Genomic DNA, 23,208 nt, shown 5'->3' on the forward strand with positions numbered 1-23,208 from the left:
TTTATAGTAATTTATTTGAATTTGGCGGTCTGTATTTCCACTGGATGTTGGCTAGGTGGGACGCTACCGTCCCACATATCCCAGAGAGGCTATCGACATAGCCAGATCTCACCAGCTAGCACTGGCTCAGATGAAAACCATTTCACGCGGCAGTACAAGCGCATCACGTGAACAAGCAGTGCACGCAGTCAGGCAGACATCAAAGCACACCTCCGGTGCACAGAGAGCACATTTTAGAACTGAGAGAGACATAACTCCAAAACAAAGCGACACAGACTCAAAACGCCCCAAAACATGTGGATATTGTGGATACAAAGTGCATGGCGAACAAGGAAATTGCCCAGCTAAAGGCAAACAGTGTACTAAATGTGGAAAATGGAATCACTTTGCAAAAGTGTGCAGAGCTTACTGTGGAAAAACAGTACACACAGTGAGTGAAGATGAAATGTCAATCAAAGAGTCAAACGCTGATGAACTGTTTATTGATTCAGTGACACAGAAAAGTCAAATATCAGAGACAGAGCAAGCCTTTGCTGACATTGAGATAGGAACACAAGGCACAGAGCTAAAGTTCAAACTAGACACTGGTGCACAAGTAAGCATTATTCCTCTGAATAAGTACCACAGCTTGACATCTGAGTGCGAGCTACAGCCCACCACGCGCAGACTGACTGGTTATGGTGCTGAACAGCTCCCAGTAAAAGGCACATGCATTTTCAAATGCAAATACAAGGAAAGTGACATGATGTTGGACTTTTACGTTGTTGACACTAGAGCACCTGCAGTGCTAGGTCTTAAAGCATGTTTAGACATGGACCTTATTCTGCCCTTGAGTTGCGTTCCCATGCAAAACTAGACAGATAGCTAACAACTAAGTCTTCAATAAAACTCCCAAGGTGTGACTTTTCTTGAATGAATATATTGAAAACGTTTATGTTGTAAAACTGCAAAATACAGAAAAGGATATACTTTAGTATTCAATTCAGACCGACATACTGTAGCTGTACATTATACATTTGTAGTTGCATGAATACAAAGCACGTGCTAAGGTACCATGCATCTGGCATGATGCCAAACCATATAGCTAATTGTTACTCATATGGTAATTGACTAACTCCTTTCATTACTCTAATAATGTACAACCATCTATGTAGAATAACAAAGCATATTACACTAGAATCGGTAACAAAACTACAGTATTGTATATTTTACAATTCGTTTGCATGACGCACGAGCAAAGCAATACAGCTAACGGCATACATGAAAAGCATTGCAATTTGTGTGAGTAAATGCAACCAACCAACATTGATATGTAAACAACTCTATCAATAACAAGATTATCATCACTAGCTAAATGCTTGAATCGAACTTACAAACAAATATTTTCCAAGGCTGAAGCGTGACAAGAAATAGGTACACTGAAAGACCTGCACTGTAGCGTTGTTTTTAGCTGCTTCTATGCATGTAGAACGAATTCTCTACTTCCTGTTTGCGTACATTCTAAGTACCAGAAAGCTCCACTAGGGGGCAAATAACACCATGGAACACAATGAAAATCCATCTTAACCATTGTAATAAAATAATCTGTTAACAGGATGGCAGCACAGACCTCATCAAGCTAATTTTATCAGTGACAGCACCAGTAGAGACAGAAAATGTACTGGAGGAATTTGCTGATGTTTTTACAGGAATAGGATTATTCCCAGGAGAATGTACCATTCACCTTGACCCAGACGCAACCCCTGTGGTCTACCCACCGAGAAAGATTCCCCTTGCTCTCCGTGCCCGTTTGAAGAAAGAGTTGGAGAGCATGGAGCAATCTGACATAGTCACCAAGGTTACAGAACCGACTGACTGGGTAAATGCATTAGTGGTGGTGGAGAAACCACGCACAGGCAAGCTCCGAGTATGCCTCGACCCAAGAGACTTGAACAAGGCTATCAAACGCCCCCATTATCCTTTACCGACGCTAGATGGCATCACACACAAGCTAGCGGGAGCACACTACTTCAGTGTCATGGATGCTAGATCAGGCTACTGGGCTATCAAGCTCACAGAAGAGTCATCTAAGCTCAGAACATTCAACACACCGTTTGGACGCTACAGGTTCCGTCGCCTGCCTTTTGGTATTATCTCAGCCCAAGACGAGTTTCAGCGAAAGATCGACGAAGTGTACAAAGGCCTCGACGGAGTTGTGGCAATTGTGGACGACATCCTTGTCTATGGTCGAACCAAAGAGGAGCACGACCGAAACCTCCTCGCGATGCTACAAAGGTCCCGCGAGAGAGGAGTCTGGCTCAACCCCGAGAAGAGCACAGTCGGCTCTACAGAGGTCAGCTACTTCGGACATCTTCTCACAGCGACTGGAATCAAGCCAGATCCACAGAAGAGCTCAACCATAAAAGAAATGGAGCCACCAAAGAACCGTGCAGAGCTAGAAACAGTGCTTGGCATGGTCAACTACTTAGCCAAGTTCGCACCCAGCCTCTCCAATGCTAATGCTCCCCTGCGTCAACTGCTAAAGCAGTACAGTGAGTTTCTTTGGGACAAGCAACACGACATTGCTTTCCAGAATGTGAAAGACTTGATCACGAGAGAACCAGGACCAATCCTTGCCTACTACGACCCCCTGACAAAGAGCTCAGACTCCAAGTGGACGCGTCCAAGTATGGACTAGGTGCAGTGCTACTGCAAGAAGGAAAGCCCATCGGCTACGCTTCCAAATCTCTCACAGACTGTGAAATCAACTACGCTCAAATCAAAAAGGAGCTCTACGCCATTCTGTTCGGATGTAAACGTTTCCATCAGTACATACGTATATGGACGACAAGTCATTGTGGAATCCGACCACAAGCCCCTTGAGTCAATCATGAGGAAACCACTAGCCGCAGCCCCACCAAGGCTACAGAGAATGGTCCTTCAACTACCAAAATACGACTTCACAATCACTCACCGTCCAGGCAAAGACATCCCTGTCGCAGACACGCTCTCCAGGACGTTTCTTACCTATAAGGTCAGCAGCCTCAGTGAAGGCATGGACATGCAAGTGCACACTGTGTACAGCAACTTACCAGTTAGTGACACACAACTGAAGGAGATCCAAGCAGAAACAGAAAAGGACTAATGTAACCGATGTGAAATGGCTAGCTAGTTAGCGGTGGTGCGCGCTAATAGCCTTTCAAACGGTGACGTCACTCGCTTTGAGACCTTGAAGTAGTGGTTCCCCTTGCGCTGCAAGGGCCGCGGCTTTTGTGGAGCGATGGGTAACGATGCTTCGTGGGTGACTGTTGTTGATGTGTGCAGAGGATCCCTGGTTCGCTCCCCGAGGGGACGGACTAAAGTTAAACTGTTACACTCACAACTCGCACAGATGAGGAAAGTCATACAGGATGGAGGGCCTGAGGAGAGGAGAAAATGCCCTCAGAGCATCTCAGAATTCTGGAACCATCGTGATGAACTATCACAGATCAACGGAATAATTTTCAAAGGAGAGAAAATCATTATTCCTACCAGTCTCAGAGATTTTGACAAAGATCCATGCTGGACACATGGGCATGGAAAAGTGCAAACAGAGAGCGCGTTTTAGAACGGAGAGAGACATAACTCCAAAACAGAATGACACAGACTCAAAACAAGACGGGATGAAATCAGAAAACACATAATTCATTATTCCATCATTTTTTTAATAGTTTAAATGCAAATTCTGATCATTTCGAGCACTGTTTCAATCAAGTTTAACTAGGCATGGATAACTCAACTTTGTCATTTCAACAACATGTTCAGTGAATACAACCTAAAAACGTACCAGAGTATATAATTCATTCTTTAATTCCTTCAATATAAAAAAGCTGAAACACTGACATTCAATAGAATTCCACAAGAAGTCCTAATCACAATTCCATAAATCTAGAGCAGCTATTCCCTAACTGATACGCCAAATAAAAATGTGATTCACTTTTTATTTTTTTTTATACAAATGTATTTTCTTCACATTTTCAAACAGTCCATTTATATTTTCCAACGGGGCTATACATTTGGGTGAGGTTTTTCTCTCGCCTGAGTAGCCTCGTTTCACTGCCAAAAAATAAAACTAAACCATCTAGTGTTCAGCGAAATAACAACACAATGTCAAATACAGGAAGCCTAGTCAAATAATTAACATCCAATCACATTCACCGTTACTCTCTCACGGGAATTCCACTAACGGTCCGTATGCAGCCAAATGTAGCTTCTGCTCATTCCGTTTGGTCTAAAATGGACAAATGGTTAAAAAAGTAAGGCCCGCGTCCATAGAGACACATACCCTACTACTGCTACTACCAGCAGTACTAGTACTGCTACTACCTGCTACTACTAGCAGTACTACACCTGCACCTGTCGACGACACAAGTTGTTCTGCTTCCACGAGCACAACATTGATTTGGGGTTCACTTATATTGGGAGTAGTGCCTTTTCTCAGCTACAGTGTGTTATATGTGCAAAAGTACTATCTCACAACTCGAGGAAACCTTCACTCTTGCGCAGACAATTAGAAACAAAACATGCCAATTTGAAAAATATGCCACGGGAGTTTTTTGAACGAGAATTAAGACGACTTTTGAGTAGTTAGACATGTATAGAAGCAACATATACAATTAATAAGGGGCTAGAAGCGTCTTACATGGTGAGCTACCGAGTGGCTAGGACAGACAAGCCTCATATTATTGTGGAGGACTTATCTTTCAAACTGCCACGCATTCCTTTGGCTCGGTGGTTGCTGCAGTGTACCCAAGTGGCGTCGGGAGCAACTTCTTGCATGCGCGTTACCACTCCACTATGTCTCCCTGTCATGGCTTTTGCGCCATCAGTACAGATACCAACACATCTTGACCACCAAAGTCCATTTGATGTCACAAAGCTGTCCAGTACTTTACAAATATAATCTTCTGTTGTCCTGGTTTCCAGTGGTTTGCAGAAGAGGTTGTCTTCCTTAATTGACCCCCCCATAAACGTAACGGACAAATACCAGGAGCTGTGCCAGGCCTGCCATGTCTGTTGACTCATCCAGCTGTAATGCATAGAATTCACTGGCTTGTATGCGAAGCAGTAATTGTTTGAAAACATATCCTGCCATGTCCCTGATGCGTCGTGAAACAGTGTTGTTTGATGAAGTAATTGTCTGTATAGTTTTTTTGGCCTTTTCCCCCAGCATTGTCCCAGCCATATCTACAGTGAAAATGGTTAACTTTGTTAAAGCAAGGCCCCTGAACTCTCGTGTATTTTCTGCACTATGCAATGATATGAACCCAGCATTGTCCCAGCCATATCTACAGTGAAAATGGTTAACTTTGTTAAAGCAAGGCCCCTGAACTCTCGTGTATTTTCTACACTATGCAATATGAACAGCGAACATGTAACGCTTTTACAACATACAGAAATGCACTGGTTTTCAAGGGGCAAAGTATTGACACGTTTTTTTGAATTGAGAGATGAGCTTAAAGTTTTCTTTACTGACCATCATTTTCACTTGTCTTCATGCAAGCGGTCAGACGACTTTTCTCTCAAGACTGGCCCATCTCGCCTGAATGATCTGAATCTAGGATTACAGGGACTCTCCGCAACTATATTCAATGTGTGGGACAAAATTGAGGCTATGATTAAGAAGTTGGAGCTCTTCTCTGTCTGCATTAACAAGGACAACACAGGTATTTCCTTCATTGTATGATTTTTTGTGTGCAAATGAACTCAAGCTTACGGACAAAGTAAAATGTGATATAGCAAAGCACCGGAGTTGGGTGCGCAATTACGCAGGTACTTTCCCAAAACGGATGACACAAGCAACTGGATTCGTTATCCAGTCCACTTACCAATATCTGAACAAGTGGGTCTCATCGAAATTGCAACAAGCGGTTATGTGAAAATTTAATTTAATCAGAAGCCACTGCCAGATTTCTGGATTGCGCTGAGTATCCTGCCTTAGCAAATCGCGCTGTTAAAACACTGATGTTATTTGCTGACCCTGGTGCTAGAGGGGGTGCGCACCTGGAGGTTGAATGTTTGAAGGGGTACGGGACTATAAAAAGTTTGGGAACCACTGATCTAGAGTATACGATACTGTATGTTTACATAAAATTGGCAACAATAAAACATTGCCAAAACACAAGCAGTGAGTGGGAAATGGTTGGTGTAGGCAATGAGGGAAAAAATAATATAGTTCACTTGCCCTTCCTAACCCCAACCTCATCAATCAATCTTTATTGAAACAAAGGTCAAGTAGGTCTACATTGACAAAGAAAAACATTTGAGAAGACCTTGGTGTATATTTCTGTTCTCATAAAAGCCTTTAAAGTTCAAGGTCTTCAGCTAATCATCAGTTTTATTTCTGTGAAAATGATTTGACGCCATGGCGACTCTGAAACCAAGGTTATTGTAGCATTGTTGTGAGAATGTTGTGTTCTCCCCAGTACATTTCAGCCTTGTGCTGACTTTATCTGTAGAGTGCCATGGAGGCACTCTGATACAGACACATGTAGGAGTCACTCAGCAGCCTGCGGACAGACTCTCCAGCCTGGGAGGGGTCAGCCCGCGCTAGCTCCTCCTCTGACTGAGACAGGAAGTCACCCACCTCAGGACAAGCCCTGATCTCTGGAATGTTGTAGCCACTCTGGTCATCACCTGAGGGAACTGAAGATTAGAGATCTGACAAGTGAAAGACAGATAAGACTAGACATTTACGTCAGGTTGCAGTGTTCTCTACATCAGGTTCAAAGACAAAGGAAGTCATTGGGTATCTAGTGACAAGGCAAGGAAAAGTCTGCAATTGAACAGAAACTATTATTTGTTCGGCACCTCAGAAGAAATGGATTTAGCCGTCTGTTCTTCCTTTTAGAATAATGTTTTACCAACCTGACATCCACTCAATAGGTTTTGAAATAAACTTTAGACAAAATTCTTAGACAAAGATACAAAAGTATGTGGACACCCCTTCAAATGAGGGGATTCGACTATTTCAGCTACACCCGTTGTTGACAGGTGTATAAAATTGAGCACACAGCCATGCGATCTCCATAGACAAACATTTTCAGTAGAATGGCCCGTACTGAAGAGCTAAGGGACTTTCAACGTGGCACCGTCATAGGATGCCACCTTTCCAACAAGTCAGTTCATCATATTTCTGCATGTCAGCACAGTAACTGCTCGTCGGGTACTTCATGAAATGGATATTCATGGCCGAGCAGCCGCACACAAGCCTAACATCTCTACGCTTGATGCCAAGCATCGGCTGGAGTGGTGGAAAGCTCTCTGCCATTGGACTCTGGAGCAGTGGAAATGCGTTCTCTGAATTGATGAATCACGCTTCGCCATCTGACAGTCCGACAGACAAATCTGTGTTTGGCAGATGCCAGGAAAACGCTACCTGCCCAAATGCATAGTGCCAACTGTAAAGTTTGGTGGAGGAGGAATAATGGTCTGGGGCTGTTTTCATGGTTCGGGCTAGGCCCCTTAGTTCCAGTGAAGGGACATCTTAACGCTACAGCATTTAATGACATTCTAGACGATTCTGTGCTTCCAACTTTGTGGCAACAGTTTGGGGAAGGCCTTTTTCTGTTTCAGCATGACAATGCCCCCGTGCAGACAGCAAGGTCCATACAGAACTTATTTATTGAGATCGGTGTGGAAGAGCCCTGACCTCAACTCCATCAAACACCTTTGGGATGAATTGGAATGTTGACTGTGAGCCAGGCCTAATCGTCCTCCTGTGGCTGAATGGAAGCAAGTCCCTGCAATGTTCCAACATCTAGTGGAAAGCCTTCTCAGAAGAGTGGAGGCTGTTATAGCAGCAAAGGGGGGACCAACTCCATATTGATGCCCATGATTTTGGAATGAGATGTTCGAAGAGCAGGTGTCCACATACTTTTGGTAATGTATTGTAACTGTGTTCTTTGAGGTTAAACTCACCACATCTGTCTGCCATGCTGTCGAAGAAGAGCCAGGAGCGAGGGCCAGGGCCATACTTCACAAAGGACACATAGTGGCTGGTGTGGATACAGAGCACAGCGAACAACTGCATTTTGTGCCTGGGTACAGGGGCATCTGCTGGCACCTCCGCTGGCACTACCAGGGCTCTAGGGCAGTGGCTCTGCCGAGAGGGATGAGTGTGCACCTGTCACAAAGGGAGAAGTGGAGATGGAAGATTGGGAAGAGGGAAAGTAAAAAGGGAGATTCAGTTAGAGAAAGGAGACGAAATCAATATACTTGCAGGTAGAAAAGCTGTAGCTCAGTCATGCTGCTTAACTGTGTAGAGTGGGGTTTGAAATTAATGACACCCTTGATAAAGATGAGCAAAAATGACTGTATTAAATAAATATTTCAAATACTGAGCTATATTCTATGCTAAAATAAGCCAAATAGCCCCATCATGTCAAATATCCACCCCCGTATGTTACAGTAGGTATGGGGTTATTTTCTGCTTATGCATTCTCATTTCGATGCCGAACCCACCACTGGTGTACTGGGCCAAAGAGCTCTATTTTCATGTCATCTGACCATAGCACCGGTTCCAATCCAAGTGCCAATGCCGTTTAGCAAACTACTGGAGTTTACATTTGTTGGATGACATGAAAATAAAGCTCTTTGGCCACGCACACCAGTGGTGGGTTCGGCAACAAAATGAGAATGTATAAGCAGAAAATAACCCCATACCTACTGTAAAATACGGTGGTGGATATTTGACATTATGGGGCTATTTTGCTTCCACTGGCAGTCAGTAAGCGGAGATTAAGGATATCAAGGATCTGTAAAGATTCTGTATGGAGGAATGGTCTAAGATCCCTCCCAATGTGTTCTCCAACTCATAAAACATTATAGAAAAAGGCTCAGTGCTATTATCCTCGCAAGGTATGGAAAACAGGGGTATCAATCATTTTGAACCCTACCTTTTTGAGAGAAAAAAGTATTACTTGTTAAACAACATTTCTCTGAGCAATTGTATTTGTATAAAATAATATAATTTCCTTTTTTTTCTCCATACACTATAGCTCAGTATTTATTTATTTTATATAGTCATTTTTGCTCATCTTTATCAAGGGTGGCAGTACTTTCTGACCCTACTGTATACCTGTGTCTTGCAGGTAGTGCAATACTGTTTGATTCTTCCTGGCTGGAGCTTGCGGTCTTGTAGGCACTGGGGGCACTCGTACTCTGCCAAACGCCCACAGAGGAAGCATTCTCGGGGGGCTGATGGGAGAAGAAGGTGGAAAAGTGTCACTCAACCTGAAGACAGTTTACTATGGTAAGCTATGCATAGGGAGTTACTGCAAGACCTTACTTTTATTCATAGGTATACGTTTCAGATGTGTGATTATGCGATTGTGCTGAAACTCACAGTTGTATAGAAGATCTGTGATGTCAAATTCTGTCGAGGGGATAATGTGGGGGAACATCTTGTACTTCTTCCCAAACCTTGGCATGTGGACCATGAGGCAGGATGGGATCTGAGGGACATATTAGAGACATTAAAGGTCCAATGGAGCCTTTTTTATCTGAATATCAAATAATTTCTGGGTAACAAATAAGTACTCTGCCTTACTGTGATTGTTTTCAATGAAAATTGTTAGAGCAATCTCTCAAGCAAGAATTTTGCTAGGACTATCTGGGGGTGGTTTGAGTGGGGAGGGGAAAACAGAAAACTAGTTGTTATTGGCAGAGAGGTTTGGAACTCTATTTCTTATTGGTTTATTAAGTCAATTTACTAAGCCAAAACTCCATCCCATCAAAACAGGCAGAAATTTCAGGCAGTCTTCTCAAACAGCTCTTACACTAAAAGGGCATGATCATAATTTTCACAATTTCACAGTATTATTCCAACTTCATAGTGTGGAAATATATATAAAACAAAATCATGTTTGACTGCACAGTGCCTGAATATTAAAACAAAGTGATTTCCTTCTAAACAAAAGGTGCGCTGACTACAAGGCCTTGTAAATATTGCTCCTTAGATAACCTTGCACAGTATCACCCACCTCCTCAAACTTGAGGCCACAAGACAGCAAGGAGATATCCAGGAGCTGCTGGACAGTGGGAGTCTGTGTCACCTGCTCCTTATCCAGAATAATCTGGAATGTGTAGGCATCCTGAGATGTGTCGTTATTCGACCTGAGGCCCAGAGAACAATCAAGCTAAGCAACTCAGTCATGGCAGTGTCAAATAAGGTCTAACAGACACTCAGAATCCCAGAGAATGGAGATAAGAAGTGTGAGGAGGGGAAGCAAGGAGAAATAAGTGGCCTACAGCATAACATGCAAGAAAGAGAAAATATATTGGTTAGGAAGTCAACTAGAGAAAGATGAACTGGTTCAAACCTGAGTTTAAGCAATGACTTCATGCAAAGCACCCGCTGTAGAAGGATTGTGATGAACTCTTCAGGGTCTGCATGGAGGCAGGATAACACCATTTAGGTGGAATCAGAGACACTGCAGCCATTTAAAAATCCTAATTCAGACATAATTTCCCTTGGCTGGTATTTCATTTCTGTTTAAACACGACAGTAAAGAGACCTATAGAATCAGCACTCTTGAGAAGTGTGTGAGCGTACCTTTCTCTTCTGTTACAAAGGTGTCACACCCGAGCTGCTTGCGGAAGTTCATTACGCTCTCAGCAGGCACAAAACCTTGTCTGTGGATAACACACACACTATTGTCACTCTTGGTGGCCGCACACGAAGATACACACTTTCACATAACACAAACACACAGAGATGCACATTCATATGAAGTGCATATACCTGAACATACACTACCAATGTGGCAGAGTAATATCAGACATGCATTACAACCACATAAAGGCTGTTGTGTTTCAGTCTAGGTTGAATTACAATGTCATAACGCCCTTATTTGAAGACCAGCTGATAACAGGCCTGCATGAGGGTCAAGAGGATCTAGAAAACTGCAAGCACAGACAATGTTTATACCTGCGCAAACGGTTGACAATGTCTTTCTTCAGAGAGCGAGATATGCTCTTTTCTGTGCCAGCTGGTTTGTGGCAAACACTGTCCAGGGTCATAGATAAGCTGAACAGGCTGTGGAGAGAAGTAGTAGATTTATTATATTGGCAGTGGTCATGGTGCAACTTTAAGTCCTTTACTACAATAAACTGGGCTCAATGAAAAGGATGCCCAATAAATAGTGTCACATTTTTATACAATTATGAGAGTTAGGAACAGTGACCTACAGAAAAACCATTTGACCAGAGGGGATTGAGTTAAGTTTACCTGAATAGAGTGGCATCGAGGTAGCAGGAGTTATAGTGCCCCTGGATCCCTTTCATCTTGCCCACGAGCAAAGACAGGGCTTCCGACTCAGGAATAGGAGGGACGTTCTCGTCTGTTTCCTCCAAAGGAATGACTGATACAAACCATACAAAAACATTATGAAGTACTACTTATAATAGAAATAAAACTGGTACATGTTTTATATCTGCTGTTGGTTGGTGTTTGATTCAATGTGTGTTTGGTTTCGGATGGGAGCTGCAAACTAATGCTTATTAGGTTATGGCATTGTAATAATAGCCTGTCTACACTGTTTATGTGTGTGTTAGTGGGATTAGGACCTATATAATTGGTGTCTAACCTGGGGGGATATCTGTCGCTTTGAGGGTCTCCTTTTCAGAGGGGGGACATAAGAACCTTCCATCTGGACTGCACTTTGTGAGGGGCACAAACAAGGCCCTGCCCCCTTTACAAGTGAAATACTGCTGGCCTCCATACGTCCCATCTGAGCAATTATTCACCTCATAATCCTGATGGCAAAACCACAAAAGAGTTGCTGAGGAATCAAAACTGATTGAGATATTTACATCTCAGAGTAGAATAATAGGCAAGCTCAAGAACATTGCTTACACAGTTCACATCTTACACTCACCAGCTCAATTCCGGCCCAGTCGTTTTTATTTTCTGAAAGGACGCCCATCCAACGGATCACCCCATATACAGTTATCCCAGTGTTGGATGTTACCTCCACCATGGATCCAACCTCAAAAGGGTGGTGTGACGGGCTTTGGGTTGGGGTTTGGGTTTGGGTAACATTCTGGTCTAAATGGTTTATATCTCTCACTTGTCGTCCACGAGATCCCATATTAGGCATGGAGTTGATACGTGACACCGCCTTTCTGTTTAGACCTGGGGGAGAAGATATTGAAGAGGGGTAAAAATGACACATCACATGGTTTCTCTCCTTGTCACGAGACTGACCTGTGGTAGACATGTCTGTTTATCTCCACAAGAGGTATGCAGAGAGCTCAGAGCATGCAATATACACAAATTCCAGAGCATGTGATGGCGCTCTGCTGCTACATTCCAGAGCACCTCAGCCAGTTTTACCAGTTCTGTATAAAGAACTGCTCTATGCCCCACTGTCTAGCCACAGGTGCTGCTCATTGCCATTCAATAACATTTACCATTTCTAAGGGGGAGGTGGGGATCTTTTGCTTGTAGGGGCACCAATTCACAGCAAGTCCTACAGATTAACTTTGAAAGTGATGATAATCATTCAAAGAATTCTGTCTTCTTACATTTTAGTAATTTAGCAGAGCAACTTACATTTTCATACTTTTTTTGTACTGGCACCTGGTGGGAATTGAACCAACAACCCTGGAGTTCCAAGTGCCATGCTTTACAAACTGAGCCACATGTGTCTTTGCAAAGTATGTTTAAAATGAGACCGAGCCACAGGATTCTGAAAGCTGATATTCTTTTCCTGGTACCATTGCTCTGCTTTCTTTCAAGAAAACATGTACAGTATGTAGGCCAGGGATAGGCAACTTTGACTTGTGGGTCTACATACCCCCACCTTGCGAGCAAAACATTTTAGCGGCTCGTGACAGCAAAGACAAACATTTTATGATTTAAGGTTAATTTCCTGCAATTCTACACCTTTTGCCATGGTACAGAGAGAAAATTTAGCAATTTTCTAACTCATTCATGCAATTCTACTCATTTTGCCATGGGGCGGAGAGAAAAATGTGCAGTTTTACAGCAAATTTCCTGCAATTCTACACATTTTGCTATAGAGTGGAGGCAAATATTTGCCGTTTTTAATATGATAACTGATGATCAATGGGGCCCACCCCGGTTGGTAATTCGACCATGCTTACTACAAGTTGAGATAGCTGGCCGCTAGACTAACTTACCAATCTAAAAAAAATGAGCTGACATGGGCTAATTGAGTGACTGCTGATGCACAACCACAAACTGCACCTTGTGTATTTTACTATTCTAACTCTCAACAGTAAGTTGAGAACCTGACTGAGCCCCCCTTCCCAAAATAAATTGTCCCACGGTCATACAAATCAAGCCAAGGTGGCTTAGCAGTTCAGACGTCTTTTTCCGTATTGTCGTGTCGTGTCCTGTATATATATATATATATTTACACCTTTTCTTCACATATCTTTTATTTATTTTATTATCCAAGAACTCAACTACAAAAGCTTTCCTGCAAAAGCTTTCCTGCAACCCGCTTCACCAATTACAATAAGTATTATTTACCTCAATTTGAAAATCCATCGTGGAAGATAGCCAGGGGCTAATTCAGAAGCTAGCCTGAAAGCTAACCAGAAGCTACTCCGATAGCTAGCCAGAAACTAATCTGTAGCTGCCCCGAAATTAGCCGGTTTGCTGGCTAGCGTTGGTGTTTCAGCTGCCCACGTTTTGCGGTCATCAGCTATTCCTTTAGCTCGATAATCTACCGGCACTTTTGTGCAACGCGACTCGGACCGGAGCATTACGGGACTTTTTTTCTCTCAGTTTCCCCGGATTCCAACCGCAGGCTCTGGACACTTGCACCTTGATTTCGCAGCTAGCTAGCTGCATACCGTGTGACTATTGGCTTACGTCGACCCCGGAGCAAACTCAAATCATGCTGGAGCTAGCCAGCTGAGGAGTTCCATCACCATCCGGACCCGTTTCTTTTGTTGCTGCTGCAGATACGGAACCCCACCGGGCCTTCACGACTGACTGCCGACGTTATCTGCCCGAGGGATTTATCCAACCGGCACCTCCGTCCCGACGTTACCTGAACGCTCATCTGAGGCCCGCTAATCGTTAGCTGTCTTATCGGCTGCTATCTGAACAAAACCCCACTACACGGAACCTACCGACGGAAACGCACGAGGTATCTACAAACAGACCTCCATCCTATGCTGCTACCGATAGCCATATACCCGGCCAGCTGTCTGGATCGCCACGACCCCAACCAACCTCTACTCACTGGACCCTTATTGATCACTCGATTAAGCATGCCTCTCCTTAATGTAAATATGCCTTGTCCATTGCTGTTCTGGTTAGTGTTTATTGGCTTATTTCACTGTAGAGATTCTAGCCCTGCTCTCTATACCATATCCAACCTCTCAGTTCCACCACCCACATATGCGATGACATCACCTGGTTTCAATGATGTTTCTAGAGACAAGATCTCTCTCATCATCACTCAATACCTAGGTTTACCTCCACTGTATTCACATCCTACCATACCTTTGTCTGTACATTATTCCTTTAAACTATTTTATCGCCCCCAGAAACTTCCTTTTACTCTCTGCTCTAGTAGCTCTAGGCGACCAATTCTCATAGCTTTTAGCCGTACCCTTATCCTACTTCTCCTCTGTTCCTCTGGTGATGTAGAGGTGAATCCAGGCCCTGCAGTACCTGGCTCCACTCCTATTCCCCAGGCGCTCTCTTTTGATGACTTCTGTAACCGTAATAGCCTTGGCTTCATGCATGTTAACATTAGAAGCCTCCTCCCTAAGTTTGTTTTGTTCACTGCTTTAGCACACTCTACCAACCCGGATGTTTTAGCCGTGTCTGAATCCTGGCTTAGAAAGACCACCAAAAATTCAGACATTTTTATCCCCAATTACAATATTTTCAGACAAGATAGAACGGCCAAAGGGGGCGGTGTTGCAATCTACTGCAAAGACTGCCTGCAGAGTTCTGTTATACTATCCAGGTCTGTTCCCAAACAATTTGAACTTCTACTTTTAAAAATCCACCTCTCTAAAAACAAGTCTCTCACCGTTGCCGCCTGCTATAGACCACCCTCTGCCCCCAGCTGTGCTCTGGACACTATATGTGAACTGATTGCCCCCCATCTATCTTCAGAGCTCGTGCTGCTAGGCGACCTAAATTTGAACATGCTCAACACCCCAGCCACCCTACAATCTAAGCTTGATGCCCTCAATCTCACACAAATTATCAATGAACGTACCAGGTACCACCCCAATTCCGTAAACACGGGTACCCTCATAGATATCATCCTAACAAACTTGCCCTCCAAATACACCTCTGCTGTTTTCAACCAAGATCTCAGCGATCACTGCCTCATTGCCTGCATCCGTAATGGGTCAGCGGTCAAACGACCTCCACTCATCACTGTCAAACGCTCCCTGAAACACTTCAGCGAGCAGGCCTTCCTAATCGACCTGGCCGGGGTATCCTGGAAGGATATTGATCTCATCCCGTCAGTAGAGGATGCCTGGTCATTTTTTTTAAATGCCTTCCTCACCATCTTGAATAAGCATGCCCCATTCAAGAAATTTAGAACCAGGAACAGATATAGCCCTTGGTTCTCTCCTGACCTGACTGCCCTTAACCAACAGAAAAACATCCTATGGCGTTCTGCATTAGCATCGAACAGCCCCCGTGATATGCAACTTTTCAGGGAAGCCAGAAACCAATATACACAGGCAGTTAGAACAGCCAAGGCTAGCTTTTTCAAGCAGAAATTTGCTTCCTGCAACACAAATTCAAAAAAGTTCTGGGACACCGTAAAGTCCATGGAGAATAAGAACACCTCCTCCCAGCTTCCAACCGCTCTGAAGATAGGAAACACTGTCACCACCGACAAATCCACTATAATTGAGAATTTCAATAAGCATTTTTCTACGGCTGGCCATGCTTTCCACCTGGCTACCCCTACCCCGGACAACAGCACTGCCCTCCCCTCTGCTACTCGCCCAAGCCTTCCCCATTTCTCTTTCTCCCAAATACAGTCAGCTGATGTTCTTAATGAGCTGCAAAATCTGGACCCTTACAAATCAGCCGGGCTAGATAATCTGGACCCTTTCTTTCTAAAACTATCTGCTGAAATTGTTGCCACCCCTATTACTAGCCTCTTCAACCTCTCTTTCGTGTCGTCTGAGATCCCCAAAGATTGGAAAGCAGCTGCGGTTATCCCCCTCTTCAAAGGGGGGGACACCCTTGACCCTAACTGCTACAGACCTATATCTATCCTACCCTGCCTTTCTAAGGTCTTCGAAAGCCAAGTCAACAAACAGATTACCGACCATTTCGAATCACACCACACCTTCTCCGCTATGCAATCTGGTTTCAGAGCTGGTCATGGATGCACCTCAGCCCCGCTCAAGGTCATAAACGATATCGTAACCGCCATCGATAGGAAACAATACTGTGCAGCCGTATTCATTCACCTGGCCAAGGCTTTTGACTCTGTCAATCACCACATCCTCATTGGCAGACTCGACAGCCTTGGTTTCTCTAACGATTGCCTCGCCTGGTTCACCAACTACTTCTCTGATAGAGTTCAGTGTGTCAAATCGGAGGGTCTGTTGTCCGGGCCTCTGGCAGTCTCTATGGGGGTGCCACAGGGTTCAATTCTTGGACCGACTCTCTTCTCTGTTTACATCAATGATGTCGCTCTTGCTGCTGGTGATTCTCTGATCCACCTCTACGCAGACGACACTTCTGTATACTTCTGGCCCTTCTTTTGACACTGTGTTAACAACCCTCCAGGCGAGCTTCAATGCCATACAACTCTCCTTCCGTGGCCTCCAACTGCTCTTAAACACAAGTAAAACCAAATGCATGCTCTTCAACCGATCGCTGCCTGCTCCTGCCCGCCTGTCCAACATCACTACTTTGGACGGCTCTGACTTAGAATATGTGGACAACTACAAATACCTAGGTGTCTGGTTAGACTGTAAACTCTCCTTCCAGACCCACATCAAACATCTCCAATCCAAAGTCAAATCTAGAATTGGCTTCCTATTCCGCAACAAAGCATCCTTTACTCATGCTGCCAAACATACCCTTGTAAAACTGACCATCCTACCAATCCCCGACTTCGGTGATGTCATTTACAAAATAGCCTCCAAAACCCTACTCAATAAATTGGATGCAGTCTATCACAGTGCCATCCGTTTTGTCACCAAAGCCCCATATACTACCCACCACTGCGACCTGTACACTCTCGTTGGCTGGCCCTCGCTTCATACTCGTCGCCAAACCCACTGGTTCCAGGTCATCTACAAGACCCTGCTAGGTAAAGTCCCCCCTTATCTCAGCTCGCTGGTCACCATAGCAGCACCTACCTATAGCACGCGCTCCAGCAGGTATATCTCTCTAGTCACCCCCAAAACCAATTCTTCCTTTGGACGCCTCTCCTTCCAGTTCTCTGCTGCCAATGACTGGAACGAACTACAAAAATCTCTGAAACTGGAAACACCTATCTCCCTCACTAGCTTTAAGCACCAGCTGTCAGAGCAGCTCATAGATTACTGCACCTGTACATAACCCATCTACAATTTAGCCCAAACAACTACCTCTTTACCTACTGTATTTATTTATTCATTTCTTTTGCTCCTTTGCACCCCATTATTTCTGTCTCTACTTTGCATTTTCTTCCAATGCAAACCAACCATTCCAGTGTTTTTTTTAGTTTTTATTTTACTTGCTGTGTTGTACTCACTTCGCCTCCATGGCCTTTTTATATTTTTATTTATTTATACATATCTGTTTGCCTTCACCTCCCTTATCTCACCTCACTTGCTCACATTGTATGTAGACTTATTTTTTATTTTATTTTATTTTTCACTGTATTATTGACTATATGTTTGTTTTTACTCCATGTGTAACTATGTGTTGTTGTATGTGTCGAACTGCTTTGCTTTATCTTGGCCAGGTCGCAATTGTAAATGAGAACGTGTTCTCAATTTGCCTACCTGGTTAAATAAAGGTTAAATAAATAAATAAAAAAATAAAAATAAAAAAACAAGAGGAGGGCCGCCAGTTGCCCATCCCTGATGTAGGCTAGTGTGTTGGAAAACTAGAAAAACCAGGTAAATGTGTCATATTTGGTAAACAAATACATGTAGGTCTATGTGCTTGTATACTAATCCATGAGAATACATGGGCATTGAACACCAGAAGATAAACATACAGTACTAACCCTCTGAATGACTGTCTTTCCAGCGAGGGCCAATGTCTACAGAGTATGCTGGGACAACCTGGACAATGTCTGCTGCACTGAACAGGGGGAGAGGGGCGGGCTTCTTAGGGGACACTGTTTGATCAGAGTCCTGCTGAAATGGAAAGGACACAGGACAATTACAGTAAATCAGTAAATCAAGTACACCCAATCCCATACAGTAGCTGTGCTGAGAATTTTTACTGGCGAGCCGGAAATACAACAAAACTGCTTTTGAGCAACTGCCAATTGCTCAGATAATGTTATCAAGTTTCAGATGTTACGTAAAAGTCAGGTGCTGTAACTAATCAGATAACATTTTGGATCTTCCCCTGAGAGGAACATTCTTGTCTCCTGCTATCACTCATGTAAATCAATGAGAGGTTCAGGTGTACTTGACAGGTACAGCTCACAGTGTCTGCCATACTGTGACATCAGTAGGCTAAAATGTTTCTCTTATTGATGAGAGGATTAAACAGACAGTTGAAATTCCTGATTATGTGCTTATACTTTGGACAAAATGCTGGAATTCATTCCCTATGCTGACATGGGCTTGCATACCATATTTGTAGAAGTTGTATACTCACCACAAACTCAACCTCAAAGCCCAGCATCAGCAGGTCCCCTTGGTTCTCCTTCTTACCGATCAGCATCAGGTTCCGAACCAGGCCTGGCTGGTGACCTTTCTTGTGCTTAACCACTACCAAATCATCCTGAGACAGTACACAGATGGCTGAAAAGAGCTGGGGGTTACACAGGAGCTCCAAGCGTTTGCTGGAGGGGGACACGAAGAGCAGCAGCTGGGCCTGGTGTCGGGTGAGGGGGTACGTGTCCTCCCTCTTCACCATGTCCCTGCTCTTAGGATTCCCACTGCTGCCACCTCCGTACAACAGTCCCATCAGCTCTCCTTTATGCAACACTGCTTCCACACGGCCGATACATCCTCTGGAGAAGCCTTTTCTCGCCTTCCCCCGTGTCACTATGAAAAACTTGTCCTTCCCATCTCCTTTAAATTCCATTCCTCTTCTAAAGTGAACAATGGTCCTGCTGACAAGCAATGCATAAATTGTGTGACTAGCAGGCACCCTGTCAGGGACAGAAGTAAAGAACGTATTATTATATCCTTCTTATCATTCACTTGTATTATGAGAATGTGAGGTCACAACCATTCCATTGTGTTGTCACCCTCAAAGCATGGCTTTAAAGGTTTTAATGTATAAATAAGTAACAGATAGGTAGAGGCAGAGGCATATCTCTGTGTAGAGGTATACACAGCTTTTGAAATCAATTCATTTTAGGATGTTTGTGTTGTCTTGTGAAACCACCCCCAAAACAATGAATCATTAAAAAAAAAGTTGGGATAATTTTTATGCCGTTTTTAACGATAATTCAACATCCAGCTCAGTGATATCGCCATAGCATTGGGATATAGAATACTGGAATGGACCTTCTTATAATGGGATAAAAGGTCAACCATTTTGGTTAGTACCGGCGCCGTAAAAAGTAAAGTAAACAAAAGGACCAACAGCATGTACAACCGGTAAAGTAAGTGTAAATATAATTGTATTATGTATTTTTTAGGGCGACTTCGGTCAGACTGCTAACGTTAAACAGTTAAGTCCGGGTAACTCTTGAATATCTGCATTGCCCCTATCTTGAACTGACTCTATACACACACAATATACAGACTCCACTGACACACACACACACACTATATTCTTGATTCATATTGTTATCTATCCTGATGCCTGGTTACTTTATCCTGCCTCAATCACCTCGTACCACTGCACATTGATCTGGTACTGGTACTCCATAGCTATATTTTTGTGTATTTTATTACTCTTGTGTTACTATTTAATTTTGTTCTTGTGTTACTATTTAATTTTGTGTTATTATTATATTTTAACTGCATCGTTGGAAAGTGCTCATAACAAGCATTTCACCGTAAAGTCTACACCGTTGTATTCGGCGCATGTGACAAATACAATTCATTTTTTTCTTTTTCTTTTATCTGTCTGGAACCAAAATCACATAGCAACTGGCAACAATGTCTCTAACAATTATATTTTATTACACTGTCCACAGTCTAGTGTAAACTAATATCGAGTTGCCTACAGTGGTTGCATACGAAATTACTCCATTTAAATTGAGTCAATCTTACTGACCGTTTATACAAGTATCTGAAGAGCAGTTACTCCAATGTACTACACATTCTTCAGATGACTGGAAGGTACAACTGAATCCTCGGCGACTGTAGCTCGGAATAAGGAAGTATTCCAACGTAGATAGCCTAACTGGTATACTGTAGCGCTGTTACCGAACACGCCCATTTCATACTCTCCTCTGAAAGTGACACTTCAGAATGTTGATTGTGATTGTTCTTCAAGAGAATTGTGACAGAGAATGGGAATAGTAAACATGTCGTCCACCATGAATGATTCAGCGCCCCCCTCTGCCCAATTGAGATGTCGCATGTGACTAACACATTTCAATTTGTATGTATTAGGGATCCACATTCGCTGCTGCCACTACATGCCCTAGTTTTGTCACACCTGGACTACTGTTCAGTAGTGTGGTCAGGTGCCACGAAGAGGAACTTAGGAAAATTACAATTGGCTCAGAACAGGGCAGCACTGCTGGCCCTTAAAAGTACACGGGGAGCTAACATTAATGATATGCATGTCAATCTCTCATGGCTCAAAGTGGAAGAGAGATTGACTTCATCACTACTTGCTTTTGTAAGAAGGGTTGACAAGCTGAATGTACCGAGCTGTCTGTTTGAACTACTAGCACACAGCTCGGACACCCATTCATACCCCACAAGACATGCCATCAGAGGTCTCTTCACAATCCCCAAGTCCAGAACAGACTATGGGAGGCGCACAGTACTACATGGAGCCATGACTACATGGAACTCTATTACACATCAGGTAACTGATGCAAGCAAAAAAATAAATACACCTTATGGAACAGCAGGGACTGTGAAGGGACACACACATGTACAGACACACGCATACAAGCGCTAGCACACTCACTCTACACACAAGTACATTGTAATATTGTTGTATGGTGGTATTATACCTTTTGTATTGTAGATATGTAGTGGTGTATTAATGTTATTTGATGCACTGTTTTATATGTAATGTAAGTGCCTAAATAATGTGTTTGGACCCCAGGAAGAGTAGCTACTGCCTTGGCAGAGGACCTGCCTTGATGATAGTGTTGTTAAGAAGGCAGAGCATTTATTATGGACATACAGTACTTCTCCACATTTTAGCTCCTGTTGTAACAATATGTTTTGACCATGACAGTTTACAATCCAGGGTTACTCCAAGCAGTTTAGTAACCTCAACATTATTCTTTACAGTATTTAGTTGAGGTTTAGGGTTTAGTGAATGATTTGTCCCAAATACAATGATTTCAGTTTTTGAGCTATTTAGGACTAATTAGGTTGGAGAAACTTCCATTAAAGAACACCCGCTGTGTTTTGTGAGACAGGTAAGTCATTATCCACAATATAGCAGGGGGTGTAAAGCCATAACACAAGTTTTTCCAGCAGCAGACTATGATTGATAATGCCAAAAGCAGCACTGAAGTCTAAAAAAAACAGGCCCCACAATCTTTTCATCATCAATTCCTCTCAGCCAATCATCAGTCATTTGTGTTGTACCAACGAGACAAGCACGAGAGGCAGCCCCATACATTTTTTGGGGGGTTGCACACGGGGAGATTGGCTGAGTCAGGTTGGAGACCTGAGCCAACTCCTCGTGCTTACCGTGGGGAGCTTGTGACTGGTCAGACACCGTGTTACGCAGTGATGCGCACGGTGTCTCCAGTTCGCATTCATAGCCCGGTGTGCTCTATTCCAGCTCCTCGCAAATGCCGGGCTAGAATGGGCATCCAGCCAGGACGGATGGTGCCGGCTCAGCGCTCCTGGTCTCCAGTACACCTCCTTGGACCAGGATATCCTGCGCCGGCTCTGCGTACTGTGACTCCGGTGCGTCTGCACAGCCCAGTGCGTCCTGTGCTAGCGCAGGATGTCACGCCCTGACCTTAGATATCTCTGTTTTCTATATATTTTGGTTAGGTCAGGGTGTGACTAGGGTGGGTACTCTAGTGTTGTATGTCTAGGGGTTTTGTATTTCTATGTTGGCCTGATATTGTTCCCAATCAGAGACAGCTGTTTATCGTTGTCTCTGATTGGGGATCATATTTAGGCAGCCCTGTTTCCCACTTTCTGTTGTGGGATCTTGTCTATGTGTAGTTGCCTGTCAGCACTCATTTGTATAGCTTCACGTTTCGGTTTGTTATTTTGTTTGTTCAGTGTTCATTCTTTAAATAAATAAGAATGTACACATACCACGCTGCGCCTTGGTCTGATCCGTATAACGAACGTGACACAAGATGCATCATATGTTTCCATGTTCTTTTCCAGTGATTTTTTTTGATGTTGTTGAGTGATCACATTTCCATCGACAGTTTTTATAGTAAAGTCATAGCATATAAAAAAAAAAACATCACGACAGCTGTGATGGAAAAAGGAAGTTTCACAACAATTTTATAAATGCCGACAGATAATTTGTACGTTCGGCATGGTGGGATCTGGTCAAATGAATTATGCGAGAAATGGCGGTGGAAAAGCTTTTATGCACAAACATTGATATAATAACCATCATATCGAAGTAAACTTGGAGTCACGCGATGACATGGTGTGTGGTCCTCTCACTACAACTCAGGAAACCATGCAGTTTATTAGGCTACAGAATAAATAAATTATGATGAACTTGATGCTCTTTTCCAATAAATATCGAGGGTCTTATTCTGGCGACATGGTCAATGTGTGACTGCCGTTTGAAAAATAAAAAGATTCTCGCTCTTATCCATAATTATCTCATCATGTAGATTAGCCCACCCGCACAGCCAAGCCGCACTATACAGTGCATTCGGAAAGTATACTTGACTTTTTCCTCAAAAATGT

At 43.4% G+C, this 23,208-nt stretch overlaps 1 protein-coding gene across 2 annotated transcripts; it reads right to left on the bottom strand.

The window, feature by feature from the left end:
• Nucleotides 1-3,805: 3,805 nt before the first annotated feature.
• On the bottom strand, nt 3,806-20,669 carry LOC129815050 (ubiquitin carboxyl-terminal hydrolase CYLD-like). Of its 2 annotated transcripts, none has more exons than XM_055868355.1 (14): nt 20,396-20,669; nt 18,818-19,316; nt 18,213-18,342; nt 11,898-12,154; nt 11,607-11,775; nt 11,249-11,381; nt 10,949-11,056; nt 10,574-10,653; nt 10,341-10,407; nt 10,002-10,134; nt 9,365-9,473; nt 9,098-9,216; nt 7,939-8,143; nt 3,806-6,654 (listed from the first exon to the last, which is right to left on the bottom strand). In XM_055868355.1, exons 2-14 carry the CDS (start codon nt 19,247-19,249, stop codon nt 6,467-6,469), a joined length of 2,130 nt encoding a protein of 709 aa, XP_055724330.1. In that variant the 5' UTR covers nt 19,250-19,316; nt 20,396-20,669; the 3' UTR covers nt 3,806-6,466. The 2 variants fall into 2 exon arrangements, with proteins under 2 accessions (XP_055724330.1, XP_055724329.1); XM_055868354.1 differs by having other exon boundaries at nt 18,213-18,345.
• Nucleotides 20,670-23,208: the final 2,539 nt, after the last annotated feature.

This window comes from Salvelinus fontinalis, chromosome 18, assembly GCF_029448725.1.
Source record: "Salvelinus fontinalis isolate EN_2023a chromosome 18, ASM2944872v1, whole genome shotgun sequence".
In the NCBI taxonomy this organism is placed as follows: Eukaryota; Metazoa; Chordata; class Actinopteri; order Salmoniformes; family Salmonidae; genus Salvelinus; species Salvelinus fontinalis.

Excerpts from the sequence above, each read along its gene's own strand:
- LOC129815050 (XM_055868354.1), bottom strand. The coding sequence starts at position 19,249 with ATGGAATTTAAAGGAGATGGGAAGGACAAGTTTTTCATAGTGACACGG. Across the intron at positions 9,474-10,001 it reads GTGGCCTCAAGTTTGAGGAG|ATCCCATCCTGCCTCATGGT; the intron begins GTGGGTGATACT and ends TATGTCCCTCAG. Across the intron at positions 8,144-9,097 it reads GCACTACCTGCAAGACACAG|GTGCACACTCATCCCTCTCG; the intron begins GTATACAGTAGG and ends CCTTTGTGACAG.